Source organism: Carcharhinus amblyrhynchos, chromosome 8, assembly GCF_965287045.1.
Source record: "Carcharhinus amblyrhynchos chromosome 8, sCarAmb.v2.hapA, whole genome shotgun sequence".
Taxonomy (NCBI): Eukaryota; Metazoa; Chordata; class Chondrichthyes; order Carcharhiniformes; family Carcharhinidae; genus Carcharhinus; species Carcharhinus amblyrhynchos.
Window position 1 is genome coordinate 58673987 of NC_137331.1, and position 20168 is coordinate 58694154.

A 20168-nucleotide genomic window follows, 5' to 3' on the forward strand; every position below is an offset into this window, starting at 1 on the left:
CCATTCAGCCGAACCTATTCTGAGAAGCAGGTCCTACAATACCTCCTTTCTCACTGGACTGGAAGCATACTTACGTGGAAAATTCTCCTGAACAGACACTAGGGATTTTTGCCCCCTTACCTTTCAAGTCAACTTCTGTTGTTCACAACCCCCTCTATTACGAATTTGTTTATCCACACAACTGTCATAGACATAATTGCAGTTCACAACCCCAAAACTTTACTCATCTGTGACTTAGATGCAATTAGGGCACTTGACACTATATTCCCCAGCATTACAAAGTTTTAAATGTTTATGTAACAGATCGTTTTCTGTTCCAGAAGAGTAAGTCACATTTTATGTTGCTACTCCAGTCATGAATTTCCTATTATAATCCAAATATGTAGAAAACATACAACACAAGTGCCAATTCTGTACATGGGCAAATTCAACATTTGTGATTTCACAGTTTGTGAGAACGCATGGGAGTTGAACACCCATGACCGAGAGGAATTGACTGTATTATTTTTGCAGTCTTATATTCAGATAATTGAAGTCCCCTACTACAATTACTCTATTATTCTTGCACCTCTTTGAAATTTCCTTGCAAATATGTCCCTCTCCATCCTTCCCAGCAACTGCTTGTCTATAGACTAAACTGAGCAACGTATTGATACCTTTATTGTTCCTTAGCTCTAGCCAAATTGATTCTGCCTTTGACCCTTGCAAGGACATCTCTCTCTCTCCAGCACCCTATTGTTCTCCTTAATCACTAATGAATGGAAGGATCAAAAGACCGTAACATGCTTTCTCATGAAATGTTTCAAGAGAGCCATAGGATTGCCAATTAGCTATTAACAACAGAAAAAATGAAAGGTTTGACTATAATACAATACTCTTTAACTCTCACTTTTCTTTACAAATGTACACAGGTTTCAAGGATAACAGAGATTACAAAACACATCTTGTGCTATAATGTTCTCAGTAAATACACAGTCCCTGCAAACCAACAGGCTGTGGTCATAAACACCCCACTCTCAAACCAGCTATTCCTTAGCTATTTTCAGCGAAGATCCACTTCTAGGATTTGCACCTCTCCTCTCATGATTCCTCTGCCTTCAATTGCCACGTGCATTCACACTTCCACACCATGCCAAAAGAAAACTACTGCTTCACAGGCTGTATAAAGATGTCACCAAACTTTTGATTTAACTCAGATGTCACTTTAAATCTGGTTCTTGCAGCTGTTTAACTCAAGAGCATTTTCCCAGATTTTTACATGAATTTCAATGAACAGTGCCTTATTTCAAATATCCAATACAAACAGATTGATGTGGACCGTTGCTGACCCAGACAGTGGTCAGAATAGTGCATGGTGAAGGTCAGGTCTCAGACATCAACTTAAATAATGGTGTCCCAACATGGAAAGGCTGCTGTACAGTTCTCTGAAATATTTCTAGAGGTTATAATGCAGGCTATAGCAATCTGTATAGAAATACTTTTTCCAGTTAACATACAGAGGGGTCTGGGTGTGCAGGTCAACAGTTCCCTAAAAGTGGCAACACAGGTGGCCAAAGTGATTAAGAAGGCATATGTAATGCTTGTCTTCATCAGTCAGGGCATTGAGCATATCAGTTAGCAAATCATGTTGCAGCTATACAAAACCTTGGCTAGGCTGCATTTGGAGTATTGCAGGCAGTTCTGATCACCACACTACCAGAAGGACATGGAGATTTTGGAGACGGAGTGCAAAGAAGGTTCACCAGGATGTTGCCTGATCTCAAGGATGTTGGCTATACAAAGAACAAAGAACAACCCAGCACAGGAAACAGGCCCTTCAGCCCAACGAGCCCGCGCGGCCATTTCAACAAAGCATTTTCCTACACCTACCCTGCCCCGTGTGTATGTGAATGGTACCCCTAACGTAGCCAGATCCAGGGGAGAATAGTGTAGGGTCAATTTGGTACACCAATCAGCCTAAGAGCACATCTTTGGGGTGTGGGAGGAAACCGGAGCACCCGGAGGAAACCCACGCAACCACAGGGAGAATGCGCAAACTCCCTCAGACACTGGCCCAAATCCATGTATCTGCACAGCTAGCACTGATAGTCACTGAGCTGTTGTGGTGCCTGCCTGCTGGTCCAGGATTAAGCACACACAACGACATGAAGTACTAGGCCACTCTCGAAACCTCCAAGAGCAGCCCACGCATGACCCACCGTGTGCATGCCCCTCATTTGACAACAAGGTGGACCGAAATCCGTGGATTAAAAGAGACAAAATATTAACATGTAATATTACATTTCCAGTGTCGTCCCGAGGCTCTCACCCTTTTTAATACCGTCTTCTATAACCCTCCATCCCTGTTTCACTCATGTGTCTATCTAAGTAAACCTTAAATAAGTCCAACATGCCCGCCTCCACCACCTTACTTGGTAGCGCATTCCATACCCCCATGACCCTCTGCGTGAAAAACCTTCCTCTAGTATCCAAATTATACTTCTCCCCCCTCACCCTTAGATCGTGACCTCTCGTAACAGTTGTCCCCAATCTAGGGAAAAGCCTGCCACTGTTGACTCTATCTATTCCCTTCATTATTTTATACACCTCTATCAGATCCCCCCCTTAATCTCCATCTTTCTAAGGAGAACAGCCCCAATTTTTCCAATCTTTCCTCGTAACTCAGTCCTTCCATACCAGGCAGCATCCTGGTAAACCTCCTCTGCACCCTCTCCAGGGTCTCCACGTCCTTCCGGTAGGAAGGTGACCAGAACTGGACGCAGTACTCCAAATGCGGTCTAACCAACACTCTGTACAACTGAAGCATTAGACGCCAGCTCTTATACTCTATACCCCTTCCTATAAAGGCTAGCATTCCATAAGCTTTCTTCACAACCTTCTCTACCTGTGTTGACACCTTCAGAGACTTGTGCACTTGCACTCCCAGGTCGCTCTGCATTTCTATACTCTTAATCGGTCTACCTTTTATCATGTAACTCCTCCCTGCATCATTCCTTCCAAAATGCATCACCTCGCATTTGTCAGGATTAAACTCCATCTGCCATCTATCTGCCCAGTATACCAACCTATCTATATCTTGCTGTGTCACCTGACAATCCGCCTCAGTATCCACCAAACCTGCCATCTTGGTGTCATCTGCAAACTTGCTGATCGCACCACGTATGTCCTCTTCCAAGTCATTTGTATATATTACAAAGAGGAGAGGTCCCAGTACTGAGCCTTGCGGCACACCACTGGTGACTGACCTCCAGCCAGAAAAGGACCCTTCCACTACTACTCTCTGTCTCCTATTGCCTAGCCAGTTTTCAATCCATCTAGCTACCTGTCCTTGTATCCCATGTGCCTTAACTTTTTCTACCAGGCTACCGTGAGGGACTTTGTCAAACGCCTTACTGAAATCCATATAGATGACATCAACGGCTCGTCCATCGTCAACCGTTTTTGTCACCTCCTCAAAAAATTCTACCAGATTCGTAAGGCAAGACCTCCCCTGAACAAAGCCATGTTGCGTATCCCTAATCAGATCGCAACACTCCAAATGCTTACACAGCCTATCCCTAAGAATATTTTCCAATAATTTTCCTACCACCAATGTCAAATTCACTGGTCTATAATTACCAGGATTATCCCTACTGCCCTTTTTAAACAGCAGTACCACATTAGCTACCCTCCAGTCCTCTGGGACCTCACCTGTGTCCAGAGAAGAGACAAAGATTTGTGTCAGAGGCCCAGCAATTTCATCTTTCACCTCCCTATGCAGCCTGGGATAAATACCATCAGGCCCCGGAGCTTTATCCGTTTTTATGCTACCTAAAAACCCTAACACTTCCTCCCTCGTAATGGATATTTCCTTCAAATGATCTACAGCTCCCTCCAAGACATTACAAGACACCAAACCCCTCTCCTTTGTGAATACCGACGCAAAGTATTCATTCAGGATCTCCCCCATTCCCTCAGACTCAATGCATAGCTCCCCTCCTTTGTCCCTAAGAGGACCAATTTTCCCTCTAACCACTCTCTTGTTCCTACTATGAGTAAAATGCCTTTGGATTTTCCTTAATCCTATCAGCCAAAGCCAGTTCATGCCCTCTTTTTGCCTTTCTAACTCCCATTTTAAGCTCCCTCCTACTCTCTCTATATTCCTCCAGCGCTCTCTCCGTTCCCAGTTGTTTCGACCTAACATATGCCTCTCTTTTCTTCCTGACCAACTCTTCAATACCCCCTGTAATCCACGGCTCTCTAATCCTGCCTTTCCCATCCTTCCTCTTTGCCGGCACATGCCTTTCCTGCAACATTATCAGTTTGCCCTTGAAAGTCTCCCACTTACCATCCGTGGACTTGCCCGCTAACAACCCCTCCCAATCAGTGTCCTACAGCTCCCTCCTAATACGGCTATAGCTCGCCTTCCCCCAGTTCAGCACCCTCCCCTTCGGATGGCACTCATCCCTTTCCATTTTTCTCCTAAAGTAGACAGACTTGTGGTCACTGTTAGCCACATGTTCGCCTACTGCAACCTCAACCACCTGCCCCGGCTCATTACCCAACACTAAATCCAGTATAGCCCCCTCCCTAGTCGGGCTAATTACGTACTGCTCCAAGGACCCTTCCAACACACATTTTACAAACTCCTCCCCATCCTTACCTCCAGCTCTAGGCACCTTCCAATCCACTCCAGGAAGATTAAAATCACCCACTACAACCACCTTATTCTTTCTGCACCTATCTAAAATGCCTCTGCAAATACCTTCCTCCACTGCCCTCGGGCTGTTGGGTGGCTTATAGTACACCCCTAGCATCGTAATCTCTCCCTTTTTATTCCTCAACTCCACCCTCAGCGACTCGATCCCTAACTGCTCCATATTATCCTCCGTCTGCACTGCTGTGATGTGCTCCTTTACTAACAATGCCACCCCACCACCTCTCTTCAACCCTCCTCTGTCACACCTAAAACACTTATGCCCAGGAACATTCAGCTGCCAGTCCTGCCCTTCCTTTAACCACGTCTCCATCACCGCCACCACATCTAAATTCCTCACGAACATCAAGGCCCTAAGCTCGTCCGTTTTACCCGTCACACTCCTCGCATTGAAACAGACGCAGTCCAACCCTCCAGGCCCACTCGGAACCTCCTTCCCCCTGATAATTTTCCTTTCACCCAAACCTACCCTATCACCCAACTCACTCCCGACCCCAGTGTCTAATGAGCTATCAGTCTCATCCCCGCCCCCCCCTCCCCGTATTAGTTTAAACCCTGCCTAAACACTCCAGCTAACCTCCCTGCTAAGACATTTGTCCCCCTCCCATTCAAATGCTCCCCATCCCTCCTGTACAGGTGCCCTTCTCTCACAAATACTTCCCAGTGATCTACAAAAGTAAAGCCCTCTACCTTGCACCAATCCCTCAGCCATGCATTCAACTGCATGATCTTGTTATTCCTAGCCCTGCTGGTACTAGGCAGCAGCCCAGAGAATGCCACCCTGGAGGTCCTGCTCTTCAGTTTGGACCCCAACTCCCTAAATTGCCTGCGTACATCTGCCCTACTCTGCCTTCCTACGTCCCTCTCTCCTACGTGTATTATTACTTCTGCCTGGGTCCCCTCCCCTTTCAAAATTCCCCCTATCCTCTCCGATATGTCCTGCACCCCTGCTCCAGGGAAGCAGACTACCATCCTGGAGTCACGCTTTTGCCCACAGAACCTCCTGTCACTTCCTTTGACCCTCCCATCCCCCACCACTATCTCATTGCCAGCCCCCTTCCTTCCCTCTGAGTCATTCTGGCCCTCCTGTCTTTCCTTTTGTACCCCTGTCGATGCCTTTTGGGGGGCCACTGGGGTGGTCTTTGGACCAGGACTATTCTTCTTCTTCCTCTTAACAGTTATCCACCCATCCTGTTCCTCAGCCCCTGGGACCTCCACTTGTTCATGGTTCATAGCCATTAACTCCTCATTCTCCCTAACCAGAAATGCATCCTCTAAACGCACCTCCAGTTGCCTGACCCAGGCCCTCAAACGCTGCAGCTCTAAACACTTGACGCAGATGTGGGCCTTCAGGAGACGTGATGCCTATAACAAGAGGTTGAATAAACTAGGATTGTCTTCACTAGAAAGACAGAAACCAAGGGGAAACCTGATAGAGAGCTAAAATTATGAGAGGCACAGGCTGAGTTTTTCGAAGGATGGAAGTGTCAACTACAAGGGGGCACAGGTTCAAAGTGAGAGGGGGAAAGTTTAAGGGAGATGTGCAGGGAAAGTTTTTCACGCAGACAGTGATGGGTGCCTGGAGCGCAATGCCAGATGAGGTGGTGGGAGCAGGTACATTAGCAACATTTAAGAGGCATCTGGATAGGTACATGATGAGAGAGGGAGTAGAGGAATATGGATTGAGTAAGGACAGAAGATTTTTTTTAAGCTTAGTTAGGGCATCATGATCGGCGTAAGGTGGAGGGCTTGTCTCTTCCTGTGCTGTACTCTTATTTGTTCTTTGTTCAATAGATGGGCTGAACGGGGTGGGAGGGGGCAGGAAGGGTAGGGAAAGAGGCCAGGTTCTGAAACTAAAGAAAAGTGAGAGATGAGTCACAACATTGTGGTTCCTCACTCATGGTTACTGTGTGATAAGAGGCTTAGTTGTATAACTGGAGCAGGAAAGATGGGTGACATGCCTTATTTAAGCGCAGCCCCTCACTCTGATCTCACCTGACTCTCTCCTGCATAGAACTCCTCAGACCAACATAACTTGCTGCACCACCCTCTCTCTTTGAGGCACTTTCTCATGTCTCCAACTGAACAGCCACTACTCAACCCTCATCTTATTTGTATTTCACAGCCAACTCTCACAATCACGCACTTAAATGTTGCCCCTCCATTTCCGTATCATAATCCATTTCTCACAATAATAACTCTTTGCTTTTATCTTTGCGGAACAAAGCATAAAATTCAAGGGGAAGGCAGAGAGCAGGAGATGGCCTTCTAGTAATCATCACCATAACCTTTGTGGAAGATAGGTATTTAAAATAAGCAGGTTGTTATCACAGTGCAAGGCCAGTAGTTTTGGAGGTAGAGGTCTCCCAGATACCTGGTGACAGATGTGCTGTTAGTGTACCTTTAAGAGATTTAAAAAAAAATGTTCTCTGTAGTTCCCACAGCCTCAACCTATGTCATTGTTGCCAAGTTGGCTGGAGAAGTCCTTTTATTGCTTCTTACGTGGCTTAAATGAGGTTTGTTTATTTTTACTTTGAGATGTTTTATGACCTTGCATTGTTAGGAAGAAGGCTGGTTGGCAGGTCATGGGTTCTGGAGAGTTTTTTCCCTTTCTAGTGAATATAAGCTTTCATTTCCTGTTTTGGCTGATTGCAGTTTTTAGTTTTAGAAGAGACATCAAGCTGGAAAGAAATGTTTCGTGCTGTCTCTGGTTTTGAAAACTCCACTGGTTCATTCTAGGAAGGCATGAAGCCTTGCTTTCAGTGGAACATCTGCTATTGGTGGCTTGACCAAACTCTGTCCCTGATGTTCTGGGAATTTGTTCCAACTGTGTCCAGAGGGCTGCTATAAGTTACAAGGCTGAGAAGTTAGGATTTTCAATTCTCCAACCCAAGGGCTCAGTTCCAGTATCACATGAGCTTTAGTTTTTGCTAAGTTAAACCTGTGGAAAGGGTTTTTTTTTGTCTGTGTGAAGTTTTTGTTTGGAACATCTTAGATATATCTGTTAACTCTGTTAAGAGTTATACATTATCATGGTTGTTTTGTTTTTGTTTGTAATTGAAGAAAGTTATTGCTAAATTACTTACTGTACATGTTAATTATATTCTTAATTAAGCTTAAATTCTTAAATTGATAAAAACTCCATAGTGTTCATTTGAATCATACCTGAAGTGAAACATATCATGCTTATCCTAGTCAAATTCAACATGTAAAACTTATGATCGAGACGGGCTTCATAAAACATTTTGGAATTCCTGACCAGAATTATAACACAGAATTAGATAACGCACAGTCAAATGACTCATGATATGGTTGTCACCTGTCACTGAAAGATGATTATTTGCATCATAATGATTTTTAACTTTTCCCCTTGTCAGTTTTAATTCATGTCTTTAATCTTCCTCAGGTCCTTCAAACATGATACTGGATTTGTTAGAACAAAGAACAAAATCAGCCCGGGAAACAGGCCCTTCAGCCCAACGAGCCCGCGCTGCCATCTCAACACCACCAGTCCACCTCTCTACTCATGACCCCCATCTAGTGTTTTATGGCCATCCAGATTGAGGGAAACTGATTTAGGGACAATTTATTCCTGCCAATCAGCCTAACAGCACATCTTTGGGGTGTGGGAGGAAACCGGAGCACCCGGAGGAAACCCACGCAAGCACGGGGAGAATGCGCAAACTCCCACAGACACCGGCCCAAATTCATGTGCCTGCACAGCAATCAGCGATAGTCACTGAGCTGTCGTCTTGCCCAGTATCTTGTCCAGTTTAGGCACACACTAACGACATGAAGCACTAGGCCAATCTCGAACAACCAAGAGCAGCCCCAGTACGACCCATCGCCTGTATGCCCCTCGTTGGACACGAGGTGGACCGACTTAAAACCTGTGAATGAAAGAGAAAAAAAAACATTATTATCATACTATACCCATTTACGTTACCAGGGATGCCCCAATGCTAATGACCCTTATTTAAAAGGTTCTCCTATATCCACCCATCTCCAACTCAGTCATATGCCTGTCTAAGTGTTTGCCTCCACCACCTTACTTGGCAGAGCATTCCATACCCCCACTACCCTCTGTGTGAAAAACCTCCCTCTAATATCTGTGTTGTACCGTTCCCCCCTCACCTTAAGTCCATGGCCCCTTGTCCTATGTGTCTCTATTATAGGAAATAGCTTACCTCTGTCTACTCTATCTATACCCTTCATAATCTTATATACCTCTATTAGATCCCCCCTCAGTCAGCGTCTTTCAAGGGAAAAGAGCCCCAATTTCTTCACTCTTTCCTCATACCCCAGTCCTTCCATACCAGGCAACATCCTAGTAAACCTCCTCTGCACTGTCTCCAGAGTCTCCACGTCCTTCCGGTAGTAAGGCGACCAGAACTGTACGCAGTACTCCAAATGCGGCCGAACCAACGTTCTGTACAACTGCAATATTAGACTCCAGCTCTTATATTCTATACCCCTTCCTATAAAGGCTAACATACCATAGGCTTTCTTCACCACACTCTCCACTTGCACTGCCACCTTCAAAGACTTGTGCACTTGCACCCCCAGGTCTCGCTGCGACTCTACACTCCTTACGGGCTTACCCTTTATCATATAACTTCCCCCTACATTATTCCGGCCAAAATGCATCACCTCACATTTATCTGGATTAAATTCCATTTGCCACGTATCTGCCCAATCAACCAGCCTATCAATATCCTGCTGTATTGCCAGTCACTGCTCCTCACTGCCCGCCAATCCAGCCATCTTGGTGTCATCAGCAAATTTGCTGATCACACCACCTACTTCCTCTTCCAAATCATTTATATACACTACAAAGAGAAGAGGTCCCAGTACTGAGCCCTGCGGCACACCACTAGTGACAGACCTCCAGGTAGAAAACGACCCCTCCACAACTACTTTCTGACTCCTCTTTGCAAGCCAGTTCTCTACCCATCTAGATACCTGACCACATATCCCATGAGCTTTAATCTTCTGTACCAACCTACCATGAGCGACTTTGTCAAACGCCTTACTGAAATCCATACAGACAACATCAACGGCTCGTCCTTCGTCAACCGTTTTTGTCACCTCCTCAAAGAATTCTACCAGATTCGTAAGGCAAGACTTCCCCTTGACAAAGCCATGCTGCGTATCCTTAATCAGATCGCAACGCTCCAAGTGCGCATACATCCTATCCCTAAGAATCCTCTCCATCAACTTACCTACCACTGACGTTAAGCTCACCGGCCTATAGTTCCCAGGCTACCCCTTCTACCCTTTTTAAACAACGGTACCACGTTCGCTATCCTCCAGTCCTCTGGGACCTCACCTGTGTCCAAAGAAGAGACAAAGATTTGCGTCAGAGGCCCAGCAATCTCATCCCTCGCCTCTCTAAGCAGCCTAGGATAAATGCAATCAGGCCCCGGAGATTTATCGGTTTTAATGCCCTCTAAGAGCCATAACACTTCTTCCCTCGTAATCGATAGATCTTTCAATTGGTCTACCGCTCCCTCAATGACTGTACTAGACATCAAGCCCCTCTCCTTCGTGAATACCGACGCAAAGTATTCATTCAGGATCTCCCCCATTCCCTCTGCCTCTAAGCACAATTCCCCACGTTTGTCCCTGAGAGGACCGATTTTACCCCTAGTCACCCTTTTGTTCTTAAGGTAGGAGTGAAACGCCTTTGGATTCTCCTTAACCCTACCTGCCAAAGCCATCTCATGCCCCCTCTTTGCTCTCCTAACTCCCCGTTTGAGATCCCTCCTACTCTCTCTGCATTCCTCCAACGCTCTCTCCGTTCCCAGCTGCTTAGACCTGACAAACGCCTCTTGTTTCTTCCTAACCAGGTCTTCTATATCTCTAGTAATCCACGGTTCCCTAGTCCTACCTTTCCCATCCTTTCTCCTAACTGGCACATGCCTTTCCTGCACCTTTTGCAGTTTTCTCTTGAAAGACTCCCACATGCCTAACGTGGTCTTGCCTTCCAACAGCCTATTCCAGTCTGTATCCCTAAGCTCCTGCCTAATCCGGCTGTATCTAGCCTTCCCCCAATTTAGCACCCTCCCCTTAGGACAGCTCTCATCTTTTTCCAATCGTATCCTAAAGTAGACGGAGTTGTGGTCACTATTAGCCACATGTTCGCCTACCGTAACTTCAACCACCTGACCCGGCTCATTTCCCAGAACTAAATCCAGTATCGTCCCCTCTCTAGTCGGGCTATCTACATACTGTTGCAAGGATCCTTCCAATACATATCTTACGAATTCCTCCCCTTCAGACCCCCCAGCTCTAGGCACCTTCCAATCCACCCTAGGGAGATTAAAATCTCCCACTACAACAATCCTATTCTTCCTACACTTATCCAAAATGTCCCTACATATACCCTCTTCCACTTCCCGCGGGCTATCGGGCGGCCTACACTTCACTCCTAGCATAGTAATGGCCCCCTTCCTATTTCTCAATTCCACCCACAAAGACTCAATTCTTTGTTTTTTTTTGTTGCTGGAGGTACGGATCAGAAATCTTCAGGGTAGTCGGGAGGGGTGAGGAGTTGAGCACACCGAAGAAGCACTGTCAAATGACATATACACCCTGCTTTGATTATATGAAAGAAGCGGTATCCAAGACAGGAACAGCAAGGGAGAGTCCCAAGTAGGTGCAAAGTCTTAGGGATCATCAATGAGTAGGACTATTTGGAGCAACAGCAGAAAACGTAAGGTTCTGTCAACACTTTCAGAGGCACTGTGTACTACTGAAAAGAGATTGGAGGAATCAATTTCAACCTGAATACCATGATGCATCAGGCCTTTGTGGTAATAGTCTCCTCTATGGAAAATATGGTTACCTGCATGGAGGCATAACTTGCAGCAAGCAACTGAATACATGCTGAATGCATCAACAGACTGCACATTCAATCTGCCAATTTAAAAAGGATGAAGGACAGCCTTGATCAGATCATTCAACATCTCACTGATGTGCAGCAAACTACTCTCTAACACTTGGCTAGCAGGGAATTGCAGATATCTCATTAAAGAGATGAAGAAAGGGGACATGGAATGGGAACTCTGTTGTAGTAGTTTCAATTCCTCCTCTTGTTCCTCCTCAGTAACAGCACCACATGTATAGTAATTTTCCAATGGTTGAGTTTGCCACTTCATAGATGCAACTTTTGGCAAGGTTCTCATTGGCTCCAAAACCCAGCTGATGTCAGCCACGAACATCTCAGCACTCAGGGCAAGAGAACACGCAGCCCACTTCTAGCCATGCTTGGTCTATACGTAACAGTGAAGTCGAACCTCACAGAAGTAATAACAAAGGAAAATAAATAATTTATATATTCACAAGAGAAATCACTTGGGTGTCAATGCATCAATTCGTTGCAAATATTTATGCACCATAAACTTTATTTCAAGTCTCCATGACCCACTTATATCCATTATTTGCTCCTGCCTGCAAATCGGATATCAGCCTCGAGGTCAATGGTATGGCAGCAGTAGAAACTTTCTGGTTGTGTTGCAGCTTGGTTTGGCTCCTGCTTTGTCCAAGACTGTAAGGAATTACAAAAGGTCGCGACTGTAGCCCAATCCATCATGCAAACCAGCCACCCATCCATTGACCCTGTCTATACTTCCCACTGCCTCAGCAAAGCAGCCAGCATAATTAAAGACCCCACGCACCCTGGACATTCTCTCTTTCATCTTCTCCCTTTGGGAAAAAGATACAAAAGTCTTAGGTCACGTACCAACTGACTCAAGAACAACCTCTTCTCTGCTGCTGTCAGATTTTTGAATGGACTTACTTTAAGTTGATCTTTCTCCATATCCTAGCTATGACTGTAACACTACATTCTGCACTCTCTTCTTTCCTTCTCTATGAAAGGTATGTTTTGTCTGTATAGCGCGCAAGAAACAATACTTTTCACTTATGTTAATACATGTGACAATAATAAGTCAAATCAAAGACAAGCAACAGTCAGCAGATCCTGTCCTTGGCACCTGTAATGGAATGCAGTTGCAGAGTCACATCAGAATCCCTCCTCTGTCCAGGTATTTCAAATATCCAGGGCATTCAAATGGTCAGTGGATAGGCATATGGATAACATTGGAATAGTTTAGGTTAGAGGGTCATTAGATTGGTTCCACTGGTGGCGCAACATCGAGGGCCGAAGGGCCTGTACTGCGCTGTAATATTCTATGTTCTATTTGAGCTGCATTTTTAAAAACCAATGGATCGTTTGATGATCACTCAAAAGCTCATCTGGCTTCTACCGTATCTTTCCTCAGATACCTGGACAAAGGAGGGATTCTGATGCGACTCTGCAACTGCATTCTATTACAGGTGCCAAGGACAGGATCTGCTAATCTTTCCTCTGCATCCGGGTAGAGTTCCGCACAAGGGTCATCAGTCATGTCCCTAGAGGGTACCCTCATTTCCAAGGAGCCGTCTGTAGAGTCTGCATGGACCCTTGACTGGAAAATTACTAATACATCATAGCAGGTTTCTGGATACTTTGCACAGAAATACATGATAATCTTTTGGTAGTAACATACCAGCTGCTAAGTTGGAGGTCTTGTTGCAGAAGGCTTTGGATGCCAGCAACCATCTGATGGGAAACTCTGACCTTCATTTGAAAATGTGGGGTCAGTCATATCCAGAAAGTTGATTCTCTGTCAGTATACCCACCATTGGCAGGTATTATCTCCTGCAATTCTATGTTCCCACCCTTTGCTCTGTGGAGTGGCAGGCAGTTGAAGAGAAAACAGCTGCTTTTTTTTTTCCTTTGCTGTTAGTTGTGTTGCGGAGGCTGCACCTCCTAATTCTCATCAGAGCTAAAGCAGATTTGCATAAATGGCTTCAATGATGCTTTGAAGGCAAACAGCTAGGAATTAGAGATCAAAAGCAAAAAGGTAGCACAAATTACCTCCAAAGTCTTGGAAATTATCTTCAAACTATTGAAGTACTCATTCAGAACAATTCCTGTGAAGAAGAGTCTTTCACATAGGCAAGGAACAGATTTGTGGATTTAAAGCTTTCCAGCCTGTTAGCTTCACAGTTCTGCCAATCTCCGATGACTCTCACCTTGTTGGCCCTACCGACTTTCAGAAAACCAATGGAACCCATACATTGGCAGTTCAAGCTAAAATGCATGGTCAAATCCTTATTCAAATGTCATTTTACACATTTACACACCCATGGGACTGTCCCACACCATTCGTAAAGTGAGCCATTTAAAAGTTGAAGTCAGCAGGTTCCTGCCAAATTCTGGACATGGGCCTACATTAGACATCTCATCATTAAAAGTTAAATCTCCTGTTTTCATTGATATATTGTTACATATGTTAATGTCCTCAATATCAGTAAATCTGAATGAATATTGGACCACAATACTGAAATTAAGATATTCAGCCCCAGTACTAAAAATGTTAGATGTTGCGAAATATTCAGTTTTCCATCACAGTTACAATTAAAAATTAAAGAAACAACTTGCTCGTTAAGGTATTCAGTTTCTATAACTAGAAAATTTAGGGCCATTTACATCTGGGCCTACCTCTGTATTTCAGTTCATTGAAGTCTCTAATATTTCTTAAATTAACAGAATCTTTCTCTTTCGATGAAGGTCGGTGTACCAGGGCCTGTATACGTTGTCTGGCCAAATCAAAGACATCAACATGATTTTTCTCTCTCTTCCTTTTGAGAAACATTCGAAAATAAAGTATATTAGCTAAAAGGAGATATAAGATTAACTGCACATTTCACGTCAAGTGAGTTTACAGATTCAGTTACTGTTGTTATCAAAGGCAAAATAATCTTTACAATAAGATATTTGTTTTCAAGTTAGTACCATTCAATTAATACAATAAATGGCAATTACATGCAAAGACCTAAGCAATTCCAAACTAATTGCTCACCTAATTGTGCAGAAAACTACTGGAATACAGTACTAATTGAACAATCATAAAAATTAAATTATGCAATGCGCACATTATATTTGCAGCTCCATTTCTATTGATACCCAAGCTAAGTACACAGCTGTGCCCATCCACTGGAGTTTTTGGGTGTTCCTCCTCCTAAACTATTATTCCTTTTGACCATAATTGGCTTTGCAGTATCTTTAAGAGATCAACAGACATTCTTTAATTGGTCTTTGAAAGATATTTTGTCAGTGTCTGTCACAACTAGGTGGACTAATGCTTTTGGCTAGAAGTATTTACACTGCTCTGACAAAAGGATAATATTTATTTTTATTTTGAATTGTCATGAATGTTCTGTCTTCATAAAGATCACCTATTTTTGGCTATTCTTTTTTCAAGAATCACTGGCTCTAGAAATATAATCTGACTTGGAATCCTGAACCATCCAATCTCAAAAACTCTCCTGAGCACATTTGATACTTTGTATCAGTATTAATAGAAAACAGAGTGCGTGTGGGAGCAAGTACAGTGTATAAAATGCAAAAGTACACCACTTGACCTAATGTGTAAAGATAGAATTAGGAAAGATGGAGAGGGCCTGTTTTCTGAATAATATCTACCCGAGGATTGTCAAAGACATGGAACACATGATGTCAAAGGTGGTAATATGGTTCTCTTCTTTAAAAACAGATGAGATAGATCTGGGTAATTACTGACCAATTGGTTTCCCAGCAGGAATAGGGGAAACACTTGAAAGAATCATTAAGGATGCAACACATGACTACTTAAGCCCAAGATGGATGATCAACATAGCTTCAAAAATGTCATGTCTAACAAATGTGGTTTTATTTTTAAAGAAGTCACCGTGGTGGTGAATGTGGGGAAAGAACAGCTTGCATTCATATAGCACCTTTAAGTAATAAAAGATTAAGTAATAAAACAGTGTTATTAAGCAAAATTTGACATTGACCAACATAAAGTGATATTGGGACAGATAATGAAGTTTAGTCAAAGTGGAAGGGGACATGGGACTTAGGGAAGCAAAGAGGTTTTGAGGGGGAATTCCAGAAGTATGAGCCTAGGCTGCTAACACATGGCCATCAATGATGGAGTACTGAAAACCATGCAGTGCTCAAAATGCCAGAATTGGAGGTGCACAGATATCTTGGAGGGTCATGGTGCCAAAGGAGATTAGAGATAGGAATGGTAAGGCAATGGAGACTTAAAAACAAGGAAGAAACCCCAGCAAATATTGTCAAAACCTATTGGAGGTTTTAGTAGGCAAAGTACCACATAAGATGTTTCGCTACATGGTCTGTTTTCAGAATGGAGATCAGTAACTAAGAGTGTTCCTTAGGGATCTATCTGGAGGAAAATGTAGGTAATCTGATTAGTATGTTAGTGAATGACACAAAAATAGTTGGAATTGCAGATAGTGACAAGGATTATCAAAGGATACAGCAGGATATATTACAGACTTGGACAGAGGGACGGCAGATGGCGTTTAGTGAATAAGGTGGTCAAAAAGGCATATGACATGCTTGCCTTCATCAACTGGGGCACCGAGTATAAAAGTTGGCAAATAATGTTACAGCTGTATAAAACTTTAGTTAGGCCGCATTTGGAATAGTGCATGCATTTTTGGTTGCCATACTACCAGAAGGACATGAATGCTTTGGAGAGGGTGCAAAGGAGGTTTACCAGGATGTTGCCTGGTTTGGAGGGTTTTAGGTATGAGGAGAGGTTGGATAAACTCAGATTGGTTTCACTGGAAAGACAGAAGCTGAGGGGCAACCTGATAAAAGTCTACAAAATTATGACAGGCATAGATAGAGTTTTTCCCCCGAGGTGCCACAGGTGAAAGGTGGTAAGTTTAGGGGAGACGTGTGGGGAATGATTTTCACATAGAAAGCAGAGGGTGCCTGAAAAGCACTGCCAGTGGAGCTGGTGGAAGCAGTCATGTTAGCAATGTTCAAAGTGTATCTTGACAGACACATGAACAGGAGGCAATCGGAGCAATAGAAACCAGATATCAGCGCAGGCTTGACCGAAGGGCCTGTTCCTGTGCTATATTGTTTTTTGTATATCAGCAGCAATATATTCAGCTGGAACTGGCTGGAAAACCATCAGCAGAAAGTTGTGGTTGATGGAATTGGGTCTGATCACTTGCCGTGCATAAATTAATATCAGGATACTTTGCTCCACTATTTTAATTTAATATCCAAATGCAGCAGTTGGAAGCAAGATTAATGATTATCAGGATTGCTGAAAATGTTCGACTGCTACAGGTGAATGTGGCTGCATAAAGGGGATAGGTTTGTGACTGCTTATTTAGAAAACTGCAGTGTTCTGCTTTGGGCAGATAATTTTCCCATATTCTTTAAACATAATTTTCCACGTCAGTGTATACAGAGGTTGTTCCCCCTGCCTGGGGAATTTAGAATACAGGGACAGTGTCTCTGAATAAAGGTTACTGAGGGTTTGATTGGAATTGAGATGAGAAACTTCTTCAGTCAAAGTTGTGAATCTTTGGAGTTCCCTATCCCATAGCCCTGTGGATGTTCCATCATTAAATATATTCAAGTCTGAGATAGATCTTTGGTCTCTCAGGGAATTAAGAAATATAAGTAGTGAAAAGAAAAGGAGAGTAGATCAGCCATGGTCATATTATATGGTAGAGTAGGCTCAAGGGACCATATGGTTTGCTCCTATTTCTTATGTTACTAATCTAGTTAACTGAAATGTGATTTTTTTTTACTTGGCCATATTAGATGTTGCATCATCTTCATTGTCAGCATTTTGAAAATGCTCCTCAAGGCGCCGTTCTTCACTTCGTAGCTGTTTCCTCAATGCCGACAATTCACTAATTATATCTTTCTTTTCCTCTGTCAAAACACAGGTAGAAATAGACCAAATTACAAATAAAAATGAAAGAACTTGCATTTATACAGGCTGTTATCACAATGTCATTATATCCCTTCAAGTGTAATAATTTATGTAGGTAAATATGAGATACAACATGAGCACTAGTAGATCCAACGCACAGCAAATTAATTGAAACATTGTTTTTTTGGAGGTATTATGGAGGATATTATGGCATGACAGATAAGTGCCAGACTGCCCAAATCCCAAAGAGAAACTTGAATCAGATGCCAGAATGACTTTGCATTTTGTATATTATGAGGAGTTTTTTTAAATCATGATAAGTAACTCTCAGACTAATTGTGATGATTTTATTTAAACATTTAAACATTTATTAAAACATTTATTAAAATAAAGAGAAAAGAAAATAACACTTAAAACACAAGAACACCTTAACATAGTTAACAGTACGTTTCAAACATTTCCCAAAAGGTTTTGGTTTAAACTAACACAGACATTAAGACCCCTTTTGATGGCAACAATCCTTATAGGTTTTCTGATCTATAAAATTCTAGTAACATTACTGCACAATGCCCTATTTCTCTTGATATGCTCTCTCAGGGTGACAGGAACCTGGTGTTCACAGGTCTAGCTTCATCATGCTGTCTTGTTCGATATCTCACAGCTACAACCCAAGCAGAGTCCACACTGTTTCCTTAAATCTATTTTTCTCATTTGATCTTGCGCTCTTCTTTTCCATAATCCTTCAGAAGTTCCTTTTCTTAGAAATTATCAATCCCTTTTTTACTCTAAGACTACTGGATTTAAAGTAAACCTGCTTGTAAAGCTGTGATTCTGATCAATGGATCCACCACAGATCCAATTCATGTTCGGAGTGGGGTCAAGTGAGGCTGTGTTTTTGCACTGACACTCTTCCTGGCCTTCGTGGCTGCAATGCTCCATCTAACCCTCAACAAGCTCCCAAGTTCCCCACTAGAGTAGAGCTAAACCACGGAACAAGCAGGAATCTGTTCAACTACTCCTACCTATAGCGCAGTTCCAAGGTCGCCTCATCCTCTGTTCATTGAACTACGATATGCAGATGATGCTTGTGTCCACACACTCGGGGGCTGAGCTCTGGGCCACCATCAACACCTTTACCAGGGTGTACGAAAGCATGAGCCTCAAACTAAACATCCGTAAAACAAAGATTCTCTACCAAACTGCCCCTCCCAGTCAAATTATTAAAATGCATTAAGCAGCCTTTGACAACATGAATCACTTTCCATAATAAACTTGGCCTTGTTCAAAACATGTTGTAATTATAGTCCCACCAATTACAGACCACTTTAACATTAGTAGTGGGTCAGCATGGTGGACAGTGTTTACCAGTGTTGCCTCTCAGCTCCAGGGACCTGGGTTTAATCCCAGCCTTGGCTGACTGTGTGGAGTTTGCACATTCTCCTCATGTCTGTGTGGTTTCCTCTGGATGCTCCAGTTTCCTCCCACAGTCCAAAGATGTTAGGTGGATTGGCCATGCTAAATTATCCCTTAGAATCTCAAGATAGGTGGGGGGAATTAGCGGATAAATACATGGAGTATGGGGATAGGACTTGGGCAAGATGCTCTGTTGCAGACTTGATGAGCTGAAAGGCCTCTTGCTGCACTGTATGGATTTTATAAGCTTCTTTAAAAAATTATTCAGAAAAGGCTTAATAGTCACATGGAAAAATGTGCATTGCTCAGGAAGAGCCAGGGGAAATTGCTTTTAACTATTATGCCGGATGTTTTTGTAGAAGTAATAGAAAGGGTCAATGAGGGTAATGCTGTTGATGTGGTGTACATGGGCTTTCAAAAAGCATTCAATGCAGTGTCACACAATAGACTTATGAGAAAAGTTATATGCCTTGAAATAAAAGGGACGATAGTAACATGGAGACAAAACTAGCTGAAATGATAAAAATCAGGATTTAATGGTCAATGGATATTTTTTGGGCTGAAAGAAGGTTTGTAGTGCTATTCCCCAGGGGTCAGTAATAGGATGCTTAATTTTCTTGATATATGTTAATGATCTAGATCTTGGTGTGCAGAGGACAATTTCAAAGTTTGCAGATGACACAAAATTTCAAACTATTATAAACTGTGCGGTACACAGTGTAGAACTTTAGAAGGACACAGACAAGTTGGTGGAGTCAGCAGAGGAGTGGTAGATGAAGGTCAAAGTAGAAAAGTGTGAAGTGATGCATTTGGTGTAAAGAACATGGACAAAGAATACAAAATAAGGGCTAAAATTTCAAACGGGGTACAGAAGCAGAGGGACCTGGTTGTATATGGGCATAGATCATTGAAGGTGGCAGGATAAGTGGAGAGAGCAGTTAATAAATCATATGGTATTCTGGGCTTTATTAATAGGGGCATAGAGTACAAGAGCAAGAAGATTATGTTGAACTTATACAAGACACTGGTTAGATATCAACTGGAATATTGTATTGGATGTCACACTATATTAATGATCCCATTGTTCCACTTTCACTGATAATGGCCCCACTGCTCCTCTCTCACTGTGAGTGGCCCCTTTTCATCCTCCCTTGCTACGAATAGCACTATTGTTCATCTATTGCTGTGAATGGTCTCACTATAATGGCTAGAGTGGCAAAAAGGTTCTTTTAAACATCACGAATGTGAATCTGTGATAA

At 43.1% G+C, this 20168-nt stretch overlaps 1 protein-coding gene across 6 annotated transcripts in view; it reads right to left on the reverse strand.

Annotated features, from left to right (window-relative positions):
- cspp1a (centrosome and spindle pole associated protein 1a) overlaps nucleotides 1-20168 on the reverse strand; it is a 213804-nt gene that overhangs the window by 26218 nt on the left and 167418 nt on the right. For all 6 annotated transcript variants that reach the window (XM_080194128.1, XM_080194129.1, XM_080194127.1 and 3 more), the window contains 2 exons: nucleotides 17369-17495; nucleotides 14247-14386 (listed from right to left, as the gene is read on the reverse strand). In XM_080194128.1, the coding sequence (XP_080050254.1) occupies nucleotides 14247-14386; nucleotides 17369-17495 (267 nt within the window). The remainder of the gene's footprint in view (nucleotides 1-14246; nucleotides 14387-17368; nucleotides 17496-20168) is intronic.